General features: G+C 39.7%; 1 protein-coding gene across 1 annotated transcript; it reads right to left on the reverse strand.

The window, feature by feature from the left end:
- Positions 1-3,279: 3,279 nt before the first annotated feature.
- LOC112554560 (exoglucanase XynX-like) lies at positions 3,280-17,837 on the reverse strand. Its single transcript, XM_025222374.1, has 19 exons — positions 17,776-17,837; positions 12,782-12,978; positions 12,404-12,558; positions 11,994-12,086; positions 11,272-11,428; positions 10,586-10,631; positions 9,777-9,932; positions 8,969-9,024; positions 8,671-8,808; positions 8,283-8,454; positions 7,635-7,745; positions 7,272-7,487; positions 6,605-6,821; positions 6,198-6,412; positions 5,664-5,754; positions 5,174-5,302; positions 4,532-4,648; positions 3,818-3,997; positions 3,280-3,465 (listed from the first exon to the last, which is right to left on the reverse strand). The coding sequence occupies exons 2-19, from the start codon at positions 12,961-12,963 to the stop codon at positions 3,362-3,364; spliced, it is 2,535 nt and encodes an 844-aa protein (XP_025078159.1). The 5' UTR covers positions 12,964-12,978; positions 17,776-17,837; the 3' UTR covers positions 3,280-3,361.
- Positions 17,838-17,946: the final 109 nt, after the last annotated feature.

The raw sequence follows: 17,946 nt of genomic DNA on the forward strand, positions 1-17,946 counted from the left end.
AGGATAAAGTATCCCATCTTGATTGTTCGTAATGGTTCATGGTAGTGGACTGTAGACTGTGTGATGTGTTTTGGAAAATTGGGGCATGATGCGATACTTTAGAGGATGAGTTTACAAAATGAAAATTTTGGCATGATTTTTCTCTCTCATACTCTTTTTTTTTAACTCATTCCTTCATGCACTTTCTCCCTTCTTTACTTCTCTCGTCTATCCTATCCTCTAGATTTCTTTTCTCATCTTTCGTATCGAGTAACGGTGACGCGCCCGTTACACATCTTTTCATGTTTAAGCATTCATGCCTCAATAAACAGAAAATTGTCTTTCTAAACTAATTCTGTCTAGAAATTAAATGCCCGCTCATAAAAGATCCATCTTTAATAAAAAAAAGTTATCTAAACTAAGCTGGTTTTGATTGACCTGCAAAATATTTTCTCTTTAGGGTGTCTGGTATGAATGAAAACTTTACAGACATTCTGTATGTTTTGGGCGAATGAACGGTGAATAATAAATAAACGGTAAAAAAAAAAAACTTACGGAAAAAAATCTCCCACTTACCATGGACATTTCCTAGACGACTGTCTGACACAAGGTGAAACCGTGAATGTGGCATACCTTTATAGTTACTTGGTGTTTGGAATACCACTCATAATCTTTGTCACAAGTGTAGAAAATCGACTTTGCGACCCTCTCTCAGAGAAAACAAGATTTTATCTTTTCACCTGTTACCACACACTCTTTGTGTGTACTTTAACTTTTCCGACGTCAAGGGCTTTGGGCTAATATTACGCAGGTGTTCAATAGAAAGAAATTTTAGACAAAATGGCATCCATTAATAAGATAGTATTATGCAACATGAAATATCTCAACATAGATGGTGATTTTCAAAAAGGTCCTAGCTGTGTATGAGCATGTCATTTCTCTAAAGGTGTTTTGAGTTGCTATGGTATTTTAGGAATGCAACACGTGTGTTGTACATCACAAAAAGTACAATGCAAAGCAATAGAATATAGTATGCTTTGTTTATGCTTTATTTGTGGTGGTGGTGGTGGTGGTGGTGGTGGGTGGTGGTGGTGGTGGTGGTGGTGGTGGTGGTGGTGGTGTGGTGGTGGTGGTGGTGGTGGTGGTGTTTTGTAGGGGGACTTTTTTGGTTTGGGTTTTTGTTGGTGGTTTTGCTTTTTTTTTTTTTTTTGGGGGGGGGGTCTTTTTTTTCTTTCACAGGAGCGGAACTCTTCAAACTAATCTGTCTTATTCGGTCTTGAACGCAAAAAAAAAAAAAATTGTTCAACCAGGGGAGTTCTCAAAAAATTCAAAAGAGGGAATTCTAATAGCAACAATAAAAAGACTGTGATCACCTCCATAATGACAACATCAAGTGTCAATATAGGACAAAAAAAGGAAAAAAATTGCGATAATGGCAAGTAGAATTCATCCAGTTTTGTCCAGAGCAGCATAACAACTTATTTCAGGAATAGTTACAAGTTATGGCAAATTCTACAAGCAGCGAAAAACCTTCGAAAGTCTCATTGTTGTTTTCTCATTTCCCCAGTCATTTATTGCGTATTAAACATATCTACATTTATTGCTCATTAATAGTTTCTCTTGTATTTGTCTATGCCCTAATAATAAACAAGATCAAAGGCGCTTGTGATGCAGTTAAGTGAATATCTCGTGTAAATCCACAGCCCGAAGCAATCATCTGACAGCAGGTGCATAGTTCGTTCAAGTGTTGTGGTCGACACCTGCCTCGTAATATGTCTCACCTGGCGCGCAATTGCTCTCGAGATTAATATTTTGCGTGTTGAAGTAATCCTCGCAAACTTGTAACTACTTAGCTCCGGGCATGGGAACCAAGGTGTAGAATAATACATTGTTTGCTTGCCTGCCTGCCTGCCTGTCACATGCACATTTACACATATTCATCGCTCATTTATGTATAGATATATATGATCTAAAAGTTTTCATAGCTAGCCAGACCTAGTAAGAAATTACCATCAAAACATACATGCACACTCAAAGAATATCATCTAGACACACACATTTATTTCCTGCTGTACAACATGGCGATGCGAAATGCTGTCTCTGGTTTATGGTCTGGGTGGTTTTAGGCTCCAGTCGTCTCATTCTTGTAAAGCTTTAAAGTGTATTTCTTGCTGTAGTCACTTATATCTCTGTCTTTCTCTTCCTTAGATATTAATAATCAGATTTGTAAAACAAATAATTTGTGTGCAGGTGATCTCAATGCGCAGAGCACAAACGAATAAACAGCAATTAACCATAAAACAATCAAACAAATTTTGGAGTAAAGTTTATACAAGTCTCTTTGATAACGTTTTCAAAGGTCCACATGAATTAAAATGTTGTTCAATTTACTTAGCTAAGCTATTAAAATAATACTCAAGCTAATAACCTGAGCAATTTGACTATGTGCCGGAACAACTCATTCAAACTGACAGATGATAAACTAATCAAAGGGACGTAAGATACATAAAAAAAATGGTTTCGCTTATCTCCCATTCTTCAGTGTTTTGTTTGTTACCTGATCCGCACTGAAAAATTGTTTGCTCTAGATATATATATATAATCAGGTCTTTAAAAGAAGATATAATAAATCAATGTTTACTCCCTTACTGAAATTGTTTATTTTAATCGGTCTGTTTTTGTTTTCTTTAGCAAGATAACCCCTAGACCAGTGGTGGGCAATTAATTTTCCCAAGGGGCCGCATGCGAAATTGGAATGGTCTTAGAGGGCCGGACTAATATAGTTAACTCAGTTTTACCCAATACTGTATATATAGTATATATATTGGCGGGCGGGCGAGCGGGCGGGCCGGTCAGAGGCAGGAGGCGGGCCGGATCCGGCCCGCGGGCCGGCCTTTGCCCAGGTCTGCCCTAGACGGTGCTCGCGATCGTCACTAATCTAACCTACTTGTAGTTTAACATTATCTCGGTGGTTTTGGGCCCTCGTTTATTTTACCTTTACCTGTCATCAGTTTTAGGCCTCGAGTTATTTTGCATGTCGCAATAAACTTTATGCAGCCCTTCATAGTGTTTACACGGTCGCTGACGTCACGCTTCCGATGGCTCCCGAAGTTTTTCCCATCACTAAGACCTTTCCACACAAAAATCAGCCGCGCGGCACACAGTCATTCTGACAAGTCATGACAGCAGTTTTAATCTTGCATCTCTAATGCGTCTGAAAACAACATTCCGTACATCCTTTAAAAAGGGTTTTGATTCTACCGACAGTCATAACACTTCAACATAACAAACCCATGCTTGTAGGTTTAAACAATCGTTTATTTTGGATATATTGGATAGTTCACAGCCCTCGGATCATGACTCTGCCTCAAGCCTCGTCCCGTTATGACGTCATCGCACAGCAGGTCGCTGTACCCACAACGCCTTTCGAGCCGGTCGGCAAGTTGTCACCCATGAATGCCTTGCATTTCTCCACACCGCTGGTTTCTGAAACAATGTATCAACGAGGCAAGATTGATAAACGTTGCTTTTATTATTTTATTATATCTTAAATAGGAAATAGACACTTTTGACTAGTCCACATGTTCTTCTTTGGGTCAATGTTTGGTGTAGTACAGTATCAATGAGTAATATCTATTCTTATTACCTCTTTTCGTAGATGTGAGGGTTTTTCTTTCTTTTTTTCTTTGCTCTAGAGATACTTCGTGCTACTTTTGGGGTGGTTTTACATATTTAGAGCATAACATATCTCGTTGAACAAAAAGAAAAAAAATGAACCAGCCAGAAAAGAAACGAGAGCTTCATATTAGAACAGCGCCATCTGGTCAAACTAGCATACCGTATATCCGGGCTCCAGCCGCGCGTCCATCAGCAGCATAGTAATCACATGACGTCATGATGTAGCCAGTGGGGCAGACAACTGCTTGCTGATTTCCGGCAGTCAGTGTTGTCATGGATGTGGAGACGCGCAGACATGTCATGCCGGGAGCCGAGCAGCACGCAGCAAACGCGGTGGAACCTTTTGGACACAGAAACAGGATCAGGACCAGGTGAACATCTCCATCGTCTGCTTCCTTTAATCTCCAGCTAGCAAATTTTTCTTACCCTCTTTTAAGAACTCTTTGTATGACACTAAGTGCCGCTTCTGCTCACCAGCAGCTCATTTCTCTTAACACTCAGCCGGAACTTTACATTATTTTAGTCTACAATGGCTTTTTGGTTAGGTTTTGGCATTTTGATGCTACAGACGGCACTTTGACTTCAAAGACGTCTTACTGCTTGCAGAATCTCTAGCACAGAACTAATGAAGACACCTGCCAAGGGATATACTATGCACCATTCTGTTATTCAAATTTCTGTGGATTGGCCTAACATTTGGTACATGACAAACATCTAAAACATTCCTTTGTTCTCCTTGGGCGATAGTCATGAAAGAGCGGTAAGGTTAATTTAAGGTTGAGCAATTGACCGGAAGGATTGCAGGAAGGTGTAATAAGAAACTGATATATTTTTATAAAATATAAGGTACAGTTCCGCTCTAACAAACACCCACCTGAACGTTCGGCCGGGATGGTGGAGGCTGGATTACCGCTCTGTGCAACGCAGCTGTTTGCCGTGCCGTTAGCGTACACTCCATCCATATCCGGGTAGCGACTGTAAGAAGAACATCCTGCCCAAGAGCAACGTACCAAACCTGTTTATTTACTTACACTCAAGTAACGAAAAATATATAAAGACTGAATGTTTGTAGAATAAAACGCGACGATAACATCGATAACATCAAAGAGACACTGTAACAATGAATCCGGTGAATCTGTGGCACAAGAGAGAAGAATAAACAGAGAAATACAAAACACGTTTCTCTTTCCAGAATGTACGGAATGAGATTCCAAATTTATATATAATATAAATTCTAAATATAGAAACATACATATACTGCAGAGCAAAAGCTTCTACGGTGTAAAGTGTAAAAGACTTTAATTTCCAAAGGTATAATAGTCGACTGTAGCAAACAGGGAGATATTCTCTCAGCCATCTACAAAAAAAAGCATACACCAAGCAAAGGTTCCATCTTTATACAACGGTGCTACAAACATAGACTGATCAGAGTACATGAGATTAAATCAATATCTATTTATATATCTATCTATATATTTTATTATACATATTGGAAGGACACTCGAAGTTCTCTCACCTATACTCAAGGTATTGGATGGACACACTGCCTCTGCCTGAGCACCATCAAAGGGAGAGGAGGGTCCGGCTGTCCGGTAGTCACACGTCAGACCTGCTACGCTGCAGCAGCGAGCGGTTGCTTTCACACCTGTACAAGGTAAACGTCATCAGAAGCCTGTCACCTGGTTGCTTGAAGCCGACTGCCTCAGAGTCAGCTTGATTTACCTCAGATTTGTTTTTTAATCGAGATTTACTGTTTCTGATAATCTGATTAAATACAGACATTATCTAGAATCTTGTCGTTGTACAACCTAACATCACGAATGTACACAGAGACGTCTGCGTTGTCAAGGCTACAGCCAATGGGCGAGCAGAGGTCAAATGTGTATTCACACTTTTGAGCATTTGTTAAAAATAATAGTACTAACTTTCGTCAAAATATTTGGAAATGTAAACCTATAGAGTCTCTTAGGGAAAGTGTACCAGCCACAAAACATGTCGACCATTACCTCCAGGGGAGTTGCGACCATTGTAGGCTTTACATCGGACAACGCCGTTCTCAATCACGATCTTTTCTCCTTTTCTCGTCCACAGCAGGTCCTGGACAACAAAAACATCGAAAAATTTGCATCATAAAAAATTCATGAGGACGAAGGTGAAGGATACCCTGAGGTGTGCAGGAATAGTGGTGTTTACAAAGGTTGTTTGTTGGTGGTATACAAAGGAATGAGTATGTCAAGGGTGTTTGTTGTGAGGAAGTAAATAACGGCGGTGTGTACTGCCGCCAATTTGTTTTCGAACAGCTGTGCTCTTGGATTTTACCCTCTGGATCCACATCCGCTCGACAATTTGAATACCTTTTTTCTTCTTATTTCTGTTTTTCATATTTAGCCATTCTTCTGCGAAGTCACGGTAGATGACACTTACAGAGTAGATATTAAGGAACTCTGAGCTTTTGACCAGGAGTCGAGAATTAATCAACCTGTGGTCAGCACGAAGAAGCCTGAACTTTGCGACCAGAAGAAGGTAATGAGAAAACTCACGTTTTGAAAGCTCGTGCAGCCAGTCATGACCTGACCTGACGCACAGCTGACCGACGTCTCGTCGTCTTCGTTGCCACCTGAAGCTGGGGAAACGACGTAGTTACATGTAAGCTGCGAGCTGCTGGATGTCGTGCTGCTCAACCCCAGACCCTGCTGCCCTCGGTGACTGACGCATCTGGGAACATAGTCCGTCTCCTCCACCACCGCCACTGCCGCTGCACGCCAAACACGAGAGAAGGACAGCATGGATAACTGCTGCTTGGAAGAATGGAGGAAGGCAGTTTCCCCAATCTCCTTCGAGTGTTCAACAATAATAAGAATAAGAATAATAAGAATAATAAGAATTGTATTTTATAATAATACATTTCTACTCATTGTCATTTTATTTCATGAAATTCAATACAGACCTGTACTACTAGTGACCTGGATGTTGACTGAGGTCCCACCTTGACCCAGGCTGAAACGTTCCACCTGTATGGGCACGCCTGACCTTCTCACGATCACCTCGTAGTCTCCAAGAAAACCTCGGAAGGGAATGTTCAGCCCGGAGGCGAGATTTCTGACGATGTTAGTTGTCCACTCCTTCTTCAACAAACAGATGAAGCGCTGACCAGGCTCAATGATCTGAAGCAGAACACAGACAGAGACCACTTGTAGACTAAAGAGAGTTCTTGGTGATATGAGAATTTTTGCAACCCTTTAAGAGACTCCATCGCGAACCATCAGTTGCACTGTCTTGTGTTGACTCAATAAATTAGATGAGGTGTCACTGTTCACTCATCGAGAAGGTCCGAAAGTGCAACTATATTGCCCTCGTACATGGGAGAACAGCTTCCTGTCTTCAAATCTCTACTGGCACAGGCTGTTCTTTCATTATTCTCTCCACACACACATACACACAAAATAATTTATATTTCATGAACTCGATAACTGTGACATATATCCTCAGACAGAAACAAATTTTTAAATTCTTCATCAGTTTGCGAACGGAAAGTGTAAACTTGAGAAGTTTTGGCAGAGATTCAAACAATTACCCTAACTGACATACAAACAGAAGAAATGAAGAAAACCAACCTCTAAATTGCTTCCCCTAATCAACTCCTTGTTGGCATCTTGACAGTCAAGGTCCCAGATACACCAGTAGATGATGGCTGTCATAGCTGGGTGAGCGAACAGCGCTCGCATGCCATCTTCTATCCAATCGGCTCGCTGCACGACATCGTCTGCCGTGACGTCAAACTCCGACATTACGATCTCTATGGGGAGCGTCCCGAGACGGTCAAGTCTTTTCTGAAATTATCGTTACCAAGAGAACAGTAAGGACTACTGAAGACTTCATGTTTCCACTGAAATGAGTGTAAACAAAGTCCCACGTGACAAATGTGTGATGGAAAAAGAGATGAAAATGCCCGGATCCAAAGAAAAAGCAGTTAATACCCAGATCAACGCGGCGTCGAGGGGCAGATACGGCTTGACATGGCCTTCAACTCCTAGACCTTCCACTGGAACGCCCTCATCCAGATACTGCTTCATTAGCTGGTAGTACTCCTGTGACACATACGTGTACATCTTAAAGTCAGAATACATTGAAAATACATTGAAATACTTCGAAATCATGACAAAGGAATCAGAGAAGAGAGCCTGAAGCATGGTAAAATGACTGAGATAAATATACAGTAGGATGCACGTTGTTAGTCAAGCTAGCTCTGCAAACCTCCTATATATGGTTAATAATTTTTATGGACAATAATTACATCACGTAAGCAATAATGCTCTTTCAAACACCAATTCTGAGTCACGAGCGGTAATGATCACAACAGATGCGCGCAAAATGGAGATTTCACGAGCTTTTAGCTCGTCTCAAATAATATAACTTCGGTACAGACAAGCAAGCATGTACACAGTGTAGAAACATCCATACCAAACAATTATAAAGAATCGTGAATTTTTTTATTATTATTATTATTTCAGCATGTCATCCTACTCTACCAGAGAGATTTGGGTGGTCTCATCTCCCCGGAAACTATTTTAATAAATAAATATAATATTTGTTTTCTCATTTGGTTCAGTTTTAAAACTACATACCTCAGTAGAAGGTCCGATATCGACGGCTTGATAGTCGTTAAAGAAGAGTTTCGTGGTTTTGTCACATGCCTTCATCTGTCGGAAGAAGTTCTTTGTGAGGTTCCTGTCCAGCAGCTTCTCCTCGTAGTACAGACCATGCGTGTGTTCGTTCTGTACATCCCAGTGTTGAAGTCTGCATGCGACAAGAAGAGGGACACGTGACAGTGAGTAGGAGACAAGTGAATGTATGAGACGGAGAGACCTGACGGGACTGGTGGGAATGCGAAAAGAAAAATAAAGGATGAAAGAATAAAGGATAGAATAAACAAACACAAAAAGATATAAACAAACATCAAAACTTTAAAAAAGGGGAAAAAGCAAAAATTGGCCGAAGATTCCCAGTACTCACTTGCCGAGTGTGATGTTGCACATGTAGAGTAGATGTTTGTCCAACTCGCTTCTTAACTCGTCTCCACTCAGAGCCAGAACCCAGTCGGGTACGTTGTCTTGCACGTCAAAGAAGACGCTCTGTGCACGCACCTTCAATCTAACAAATCCCAGAAACAAGTATACACCATAGCACAAGGCTCAACACCCACCTAGATACACTCACACATAAATGTACCGATAATAATGTATAGTATTTGAATATACAGAGATACATCATAGTCACATCTGTATATACACGTAGGCACTGTTACACTTACCCATTAGCTAGAAGAGCATTTGTGGCGCTCAAAGCATTGTTGAAATTGGGAGCGTACTGCAACAGAGGATCAGCCGGGAAGGTATGATAGTATACAGTCTTTATTTCATCACACCATCACGAACATTACAACAACAAAAAATGACAAGGCGTTCATGCCGAGACATTGGAATGTGAAATGTGTATACGACAGGAAAACAGCTTTTTTCCAAATCTGTCCGCTCTAGAGAAACAACCCTACACCCAAAAACCTGTGGCGGTACAAAGTTCTCGGTTATGGCTAATTACTGTTTTGTCCTTCATCTCCAGTATCCGTATACTTCTCTGATTTAGTACTTTTGACCGCATTCTTGAATTGTCAAGGGCACCCAGTAGTTTAGTAGTTAAAACACCTGCAGTGAAAGGCTCTGGGTTCTGACCTCGTCTCGGGTCACTTTCTATATGTCATACCTGTTCCTAAGGATGAGCTTCTGGTGTTTCTCTGGGTACTTCGGTTTCAGCCCCGCTCCCCCTCTCCTCATCGTGCAAAATTATCTCTAGGCGGAAGCACTTTCATCACTAAATCAATCAATCAATCAACCAACCAACGAACAAGCAAACCAACCAACAAACCAACCAACGAACCAACCAAACAAACAACCAACCAACCAACGAACCAACCAAACAAACAACCAACCAACCAACCAACCAACCAACCAACCAACCAACCAAACAAACAAACAAACAAACAAACAAACAAACAAACAAACAAATAAACAAAGGGTTCTTTCTACACACAAGCTCATCAAAAGACAAGACGCCTCTCTCACCCGTGTGCCTTTATCAAACTTCCATTTGTAGCTTTGCACTGTGGCCCAGTTGAATACGTTGCAGAAGAACTTGGTGTAGTCGTTAGTAGGTTGTTGCGAGATCACTGTGTCCTTGACTTTCGCACCAAAAGGGAACAGGTGCTTCTTGAGTCGGACCTATATTGGCATGAGGGTTTTTCAGTACATTGACGTTGATTTATCGTCCTCAAATTAAAGGTTGTATTTATCATTTCCATGGTAGTTGTCTCACTGTATGGTCAAAACACTATCGAGTTAGGGAATGGGTTATGACGACAGAAAATATTAATTTTATGGATCCTTGTTATATTTTCGAAACATTAAAGAGAGATTAAGCATTTAGTTTTAACCCGTTATAAACAAATGGTTACAAAAGAAAGAAATTCAGTGGCAATGATAACCTCAGCTAAAAGAGCTTTGGATAGATTTTGCAAGCCTTCCTCCTCCTGCATGTGACCCTTTACCTGCATCTCATGACCTCTCTAGCGTTTAGTCCATGGTGTTCTTGCTGAATTTTGTGCTTCCATTGTGAAATACGGACGGGTTTCGAACACTTCATTATCATCTTTACCATGCCTTTGCTATATTAGGGCTTTGGACAGGCGATGAAGCAGATATTATAAAGCGATCTAGACTGCTCAAAAACAATGACCTTTGTCTACTTTCAGCTTGCAAGAAAACATGCTAGAAATGCAAAGAAAGACTCAATAAAAGTTCATCTGTATTGTTTAGAGTATTTTTCAAGTAGACATATCGGTCAACCTTTTTCTCCTTTAAAGTCGGTTGCTTACCTGAACATCAAACGCAGATGCAGGGACACCTGCTGGCAGACTGAAACTGAGAGAAAAAGAAAGAAATGATTAGGTCTGCCTTTGTATTATAGTATTGTGCAAGAGCTGCTCTCTGACTCAAGAACTGTGAGTCGTGGATTCAAATCTCTAACAGGATGAGATGTGTATTTGCAGAGTTGTATTCATGCTCTTTTCGCTTGAAGTAAAAACACTAGAAACCTTGGCATTGGAAAAACTAGAGAAAATTAGGTATCGGGTCCTACAGTAGACCTGTGTCCAGTTTTGCTGTTGCAAATGCTCTGACTAGCTCATCATCAATACACAGTTTACAGTTCAAATATAAAGCACATATTTCTCGTAGGTAAAAGTGTTCGAGAGATTCGTGTTTGCACTCTTGCATGTTAAGTGATAATTCATTGATAATTTTGTCAAACATAATGCGTTTTGATGAAAATGACAAATATAGAAATTACAACACTGTGCAGTTGATATCCTGAAGTTGTATTTAGCATCGCTGGTAGGCCTTCAAAATACTATCTTTTAAAGTTTGTTTACACATGTATTGAATACCTGCCTGCGACATGTATTCACTTACGTCCGTGTCTTACAGATAAAGATACACATGGACATGATACTTCATGCAACAAATATTGTGTGAAATATTAAGAAAAACAGAGAGTCTTTACCTCACACTGGCATTGGATTTCCTGTATTTATCTATGTTCGTGTTGGAGTCAGCGAACCAGTTGGTGTTCTCGGGGACTTCATACAAACTGACGTTGTCCACCAAGAAGTCAACGAAAGGTGCCGGGCCTCGAATGCCAAACTTCACCGAGGTGAAAGCTGTCACAGAAGTTAAAATACAATACTATTTGCACTTGACGACTGAAAATTTATATGAAAAGTTGTTGCTGTTTTGCCTTTAAGATAATCTTGTGTAAAGTGCGCTTTTGTCGGTGTCATTAACACAAATCTCTGTTAATACAATTGCGTTTTCATTCTTGTCATTATTATAACCTTGTGTACAATGTTTTCCTTGTCTCTAATAAAACCTTTTCTTTTTCCTTTTTTTCTGTCTATTTATTAATGCCAAGTGGAACGTTACAGGTCTGCCTATCTCTCTGTCTCTCTCAAACACGCATGCGCGCGCTCGAGCGTTCACACGCTGAAGCCATTAAAATAATTTTGGAATGGTGCTGTCCATTTTTGCAGTCAGATGACTAATAGCAAGTGTTCGCTGTCCATCTTGGGATTATTTCCGGTGATGATGATTGGTGATGGCCTTGGATGTGTCTGTGTGCGTGTGTGCAAGAGAGTGTTCTTTTAAATTCCACAGCTCTGAACAGAAAGTTTTGTTTCTAGACAGCGTTGCGTAGTCCATCTTTGCGTCAAGAAGTTATTTTTTTACCTCTTACTGGTGCGTTTAGACTTCCGTTCAGAAAAATCCAGCCCATGGACGAGTCGCACAAACCACGAGTAGCGATGAAATATGTACCGACGTCTGTCAAAAAACCCATAAAAACAAAATTCGTATGTTGCTTTTGAAAATATCATATGCTTATCAATTATAACAATGGTAAGTGAACTAGAGTAATCTGACTGATTTTTTATTATTACTTTATGTGGTTCAGTCCAATTAGAAAAGATACAGCTTTATTTCAGTTTTTATGAACGCTTCACTGGAAGAAATATTTCAAGACAAGGAAGAGTTATTCTTTCTCTTGTCATGAGTTCATCTGCGTTTTGCCACAAAGAGTACAACCGGACATCTAATAAACACGTTTCTGCTAATTATACATGTCAACGACACCCACTTACCTGTCTCGTTAAATGTGAACTGCATGATCACTTTGATTGGCTGCCACAGATCTCCGCTTATGTCATTAAGAAGTTTCACGTATAAACTCGCTTCATAGCGACTGCCGGGTTTTAGATTGTTCAGTACCTGAAGGGGTCCTTCGAGCTCACGATCCCTTAAAACACAAAACAATCTTGTCAAGATGCCAAACGTACATTCAAGTTTATCTCACGTTTTGAACCATGAAACACTCAAACACTCTGTTTCCATACAGTATTATGCCATGATGTTTCCAAGTCACTAACCGCTTAAAAATTGTAACTGAAGAATTTAAGGATATGATTTATGTTGTTATATGAAAAAGGTAAGGAAATCCGAGACTATTCCAGAATACACACCGGTAAGAGGCCTTGAGTGCGAAGTTACCGTCCACCCTGTCCCCACTTGTACGCTCCATCAAGAACCCGTTGTTGTCCCACGAGCCAACCAGGTCACCCTCAAAGCTAGGGTTCTGAATCAGGTTCTGACCTTTACCCGTCCCCAGCATCAGCAGTACCACGAAGAAACTTCGGCTCCCCATCGTGAGAAGGTTAAACTGAAATTCGACATTTATTTCTTAATATTTATGCCAGATGTAGTCTCTTTGTCATCATGACATTCTGTTTTACTGAAGACTGACTTTTTTATCACAAGCAATTAATATTACTTTGAAATTAAAAGACATCCTAGTCATAAAACACAGTTAAAATACCTTAACAATGTGAAACATTAATGCGAAAAATAAAACCAATAAAAGGGAAAAAAACAAAATAAAAAAATTTAAATAAATATCTCATTTGTATAGCGCCTTTTTCCAGCATCAGCCAGACTCAAGGCGCTCTTACATATATGTGTGCAAGGACATCATATTAATTTATACAAATAATAATAATTAAATAATATTATATTAAATAATACATCATGTTAATAGAAGTAAAAAATGATATTGCTAGGGGCCATGGAAGAAGCTTTTCCCATTTCTGCTTCATCAAACGAATCAAACACGACAACAGACCAGAAATGTGAACGAAGCAAGATGCAGGAAGACACGAAAAGCATCTTAGTCTTGCTTGTACTAGAAAAAAAAAATTAGAACAATTCATCGGTCCATCACTACTAATTTCTACATATCAGGTGCTTGCTTCATTTGAAGTCTTGAAACTAAGTTTGAGTAGTCGACTTACCCCTTGAGACTAATGGCAAGACTCTTTAAGATCTCACTAGCCAATGAAGATTTTTGGAAATGCGACTTACGACTTCACATTAATCCTGCCCTAGGCGATTCCGTTACCCAACAGCAATAGAGTTAACCCTAAGTACTCTGTCAACATATGATTTATGATCATTCCAACTGTCGCTTGGCAAACTTCCCAGCTACTACCTGGAGGAGACATGTGCACCAGGCCCCGACAAAATATTTTGGACCTCAACTATTACCATAAACGCTTGATTATGTAAACTGCGCAAAATAAACAAAAATAAAATAAAGATTAACAAAACCGAAAACTCACCAAGAAGGTTCAGCACTGCCCTGTGGAGCAGGATGCAAGAGAACAGGGTAAGGGAAGTTTTATAGGCACCCAGTCCTTCTAAAACTTGAGCAAAGCGCTCAATTTCTCATGTTTCCAATTATATTCATTTGTGGTCCACTTCAAGTCAAAATTTGCCTATAACTCTCCGAGAAGGATGCAATAAAAAGTAATGTTTCTCCGGTTCACTATATCATTTACTCCGATTCAGGCTTCTGCGCACCTCATTTCAATATAGTGTTACAGTATTGGAAGAGACTTAGAGAGATCTCATTCTTCTAATAAAACTGTAAATTACTGGACCCAATGTATGAAGCTTAAGATCTGTTCTCGGATCACATTTGCTTGAATTGGGAATAGATTGTCTCGAGTGTTTGCTTTAGTGTGTGCTTTATTAAAAATCTGAGATACCTTTTGGACCTGAAGTAGAAAGATGAATATTTCAATCATTTTGTGACGGGATTGGCCAGTGCTTATTGAAGCTTTTACTGAACAGACATGTGAACTAGTGATCAAGACAATTGCGTCTATGCGCTGTCCATCCCTTGCGAAACTACCAACCGACCAGCAACAAATGAGCGAACGCATGAATGTATGAACAAATTCAACAGACTAAATACCAATTATTGTTGCCTAAACTCAGTGCTTGAACGAAATATTTGGAATGATTACATCTCCATTTATTATTTGCAGGATCCGTACTTGAAAGTCTGACATTTAGCTCTCACGTCGATGGTTCAGTGTCGTCACGTGACAACACAGCATCGAAGTCTGCTTGAGCCTCATCAGAACTATGATTTAGCAAATGTAAGCAAATGATCGCTTTTTAGCTCCGAAAATCATTTAGAAAATTAATTTTCAGAATTTCAGCCCAACTATTCTTTGTCCTTTTAAACGATTTTCCCGAGGGCAACTAATGTTAACATTTGATATCCAGCATGAAACTGTTGTGTCATAATGGAACATATATTTGTTTTAAATGGACAATGCCGCATAGCTTAATTATTTTGACTTGTGGCACATTAAAGTGGTTAAAATAAAGCAATTTAAATAAAAAGAATTACTTGAAAAGAGGTGAGGATAAAAGCGAGTCGTAACAAGCAGAAAAAACTCCAACACACTTTTACAGGCGTTTTTATTTGTTTGTTTTTTTTTTAACTTTGGCATTTCTGATTTGTTACTCCTCGTGATGGTAAAGACATTTCATATCATCCACATGTCACTAATCTGAGGATTTTTCTAAAAAGTGAAGATCTAACTTTTCCTACCGTCGGATCTCCTGACTGCTTCAAAATTACCAGTAAAACCAATCGTCATTATCTCACCACCGATGCAACTAAAACTTTAATCTGTGCCTTTGTGCTATCAAGGATGGACTCTTGTAATTATCTTTCAGTTGGAATTCCCAAATATCTTCTTGACAGATTTTAAAAGCTCCAGAATAATGCTGCTCGTCTCATCTGCCGACCATCTAGCTATGAACATATATCACCTATCATACTCTCTCTTCCCTGGAATTGCATATCGTGCATTTTAAGCATGGTAGCTGAGTTGAAAGGCTTTTTCGGGGGAAATAACTTTTAGGAAACTAATTTCTAACAGTTTCGGTTGTAACTGACTCTGCTGGGCTAAACTATTCATCTGAATCCAATCATCCATGAAACACCAACTAACCTTGCAAGACGTGAATTCTGTTGCTGCTGATGAGAGGGACTTAGCCTGACTCCTTCTTCCTGCTCTTTCTAGCTTGCACCTCTCATCTCTACATCTCGCTCCCTCCCAGACACGTCAAACACAACTCCTTAAATAAGTTTTAGTTCTGCTATCGTATGACACACATCGCGATCTTTTGCCAATGACACCTATTTCTGACATAACTCTAGAATGTCGAGGGGCTTGGTCAAGGTTTCTGTCAACTTGCATAGGGCCACCTGCACATTTTAGCTGATATGCTTAACAGGCCCACTTTAAAAAAAATTATCAAACTGCCAATAACTGCCCAACTTCATTGCAGTTACCATAAATTTACCTAGTTCAGTCACTGTATTTCATACTTAACGTCAATAGTCCCCCTCAAGTGGCCAGAAGCATTGTTCTCTTACCAAATTTGGGATCCCACATTCTTTTCCAAATGTCAACATGTGAGCACTAGTAATAAAAAAAAAGCAATATGTTTTGAGTACCTTAAGTGGGGAATGGCCTACTGCCCCTTTTCTTCCACTGATTTGGATAGAAAATCATCTACTACATCAGCAAGATCGATTTCATAATTATATTGACTTCAAGAAGTCATTTGAGAGTCTCGCAGGAAGGTTAGAGGCCCGCAATGGGAAGAAGAGGGCCTACAAGAGTACAAATAACAACATCCCATCAGCCAAAAAGGAGAGTTGAGCTGAATCCATGTACTGTTCGACATCTTGAAGAACACTAGTGAACGAGAAACACTTCAAGATGAGCTAACCTCCTTTTCCATAGATGAGAGTGTCCTATGAAACCCCCTGATGAGCTGTGAGGTTTTGTCTATCAGCTGTAAAATACCATCTAAGTAGGGAATTCTTCAGGTGTTCTTACCTACACGAGCATTTGGTAACTCACGTCTTCCTGTTCGTTCTATATTGTTCCTCTCTCTTCTACTCCTCCCCCTACTCCTCTCCGTCCTCCGCATTTCCACTGCTAAATAAAACTTTGTGAACATATCTCGTTCTGCACCATAAGACACACTTCATGGTCCTTTCCCAGGGACTGTTTACCCAACTCTAGAATGTCGCCAGACTGTACAAGTTTTCTGTCCACTTGAATTGCGACACCTGCACATTTCTGCTTCTAGTTTTTTATTTACTTTCGGCACTTAGCAAACCCTCTATAAAGAGAGATCAAACGGCCAATACCTTTCCGACGCGTCGCGAGTGCCATAACACTTCATAGTTCATTTACTGCATTTCGTACCTGGCATCACTAGTTCAACCTAAGTGGCCATAACCATTGTTTCCTTTCTAAACTCTGGCCCTCATTTTCCCTTCCAGCTATCAACAGGAAGGTATATCATTCAGTGCGGTAGCTTACTTCATGTAACCCACGATTTTGTTTTTTTTTTTTTTTTTTTTTTTTAACTGTATTGTGTGAGATCATGAGATTTTATTGAGATTTTAATTTTTTAAAGTTACAACAGCATCTATGAAAGGCTGTGAAACAATTTAAATTAATAAAGAAGAGTTAAAGATTGGAACAGTAATTAGAACAGATCTAACCTCATGCAAGGAGTCGTTTGAAAGAAGATCGAGACGGCTTGATTTCTTTATGGTGACTCAAAAATGAGAATCTGGTACAAACAAAAATATTACAAACCTTCAAAGATGTTGATATTCATTGATGACTAGTCAATTTATGTCCTATAGTTGTGTTTGTCCAAAGAATATGAACAAACTAACTGTGGTATTTGCTCTTGAATGTCACCACCCGGCACAGAAGAGTTCTTCTCTTTACCGAACAATGAAAAGAAACGAAAAACTGTTAAATTGTTGCAGATGGTATTCAGTCTTTGCATCCATGATAAGAAGATTTGTCTTGTCTCTACAAAGATGTTTATACAACTTACAAACTTGTTTCTCTCTAGGGACAGTAGTTATGCAGTGAGAGTTAAGTCGCTGCCGTCATGAAAAGAAGAATTTTAAGGATAAGAGTCTTGTTTCCAAAATTATAAACCGGTGCCCAGACCCCACTGATGATGTTTTATCTTTGGAGCTGTAGAAATAAAGTGGTGGCAAAGGTGTCATTGGTAAAGAAACATGAATGATTGTCTTTTAGGTCTGCACAACGCTTTATACCTTCGGAAAAAAGACACTTCTCCTTGAGTTCACCCGTCCGGGAGAAGCGAGCTTCTCTTGCTTTGTAAGTACTGCCACAGACGCATACTTTCTCTCTCCCCTCTTTTCATTCCGTAGTCGCGAGTTTAACAAAGATAACTACTTTTGAAATAACAAAATATCAGCATTTAA

Source organism: Pomacea canaliculata, linkage group LG13 (genome assembly GCF_003073045.1).
Source record: "Pomacea canaliculata isolate SZHN2017 linkage group LG13, ASM307304v1, whole genome shotgun sequence".
Classification (NCBI taxonomy): domain Eukaryota; kingdom Metazoa; phylum Mollusca; class Gastropoda; order Architaenioglossa; family Ampullariidae; genus Pomacea; species Pomacea canaliculata.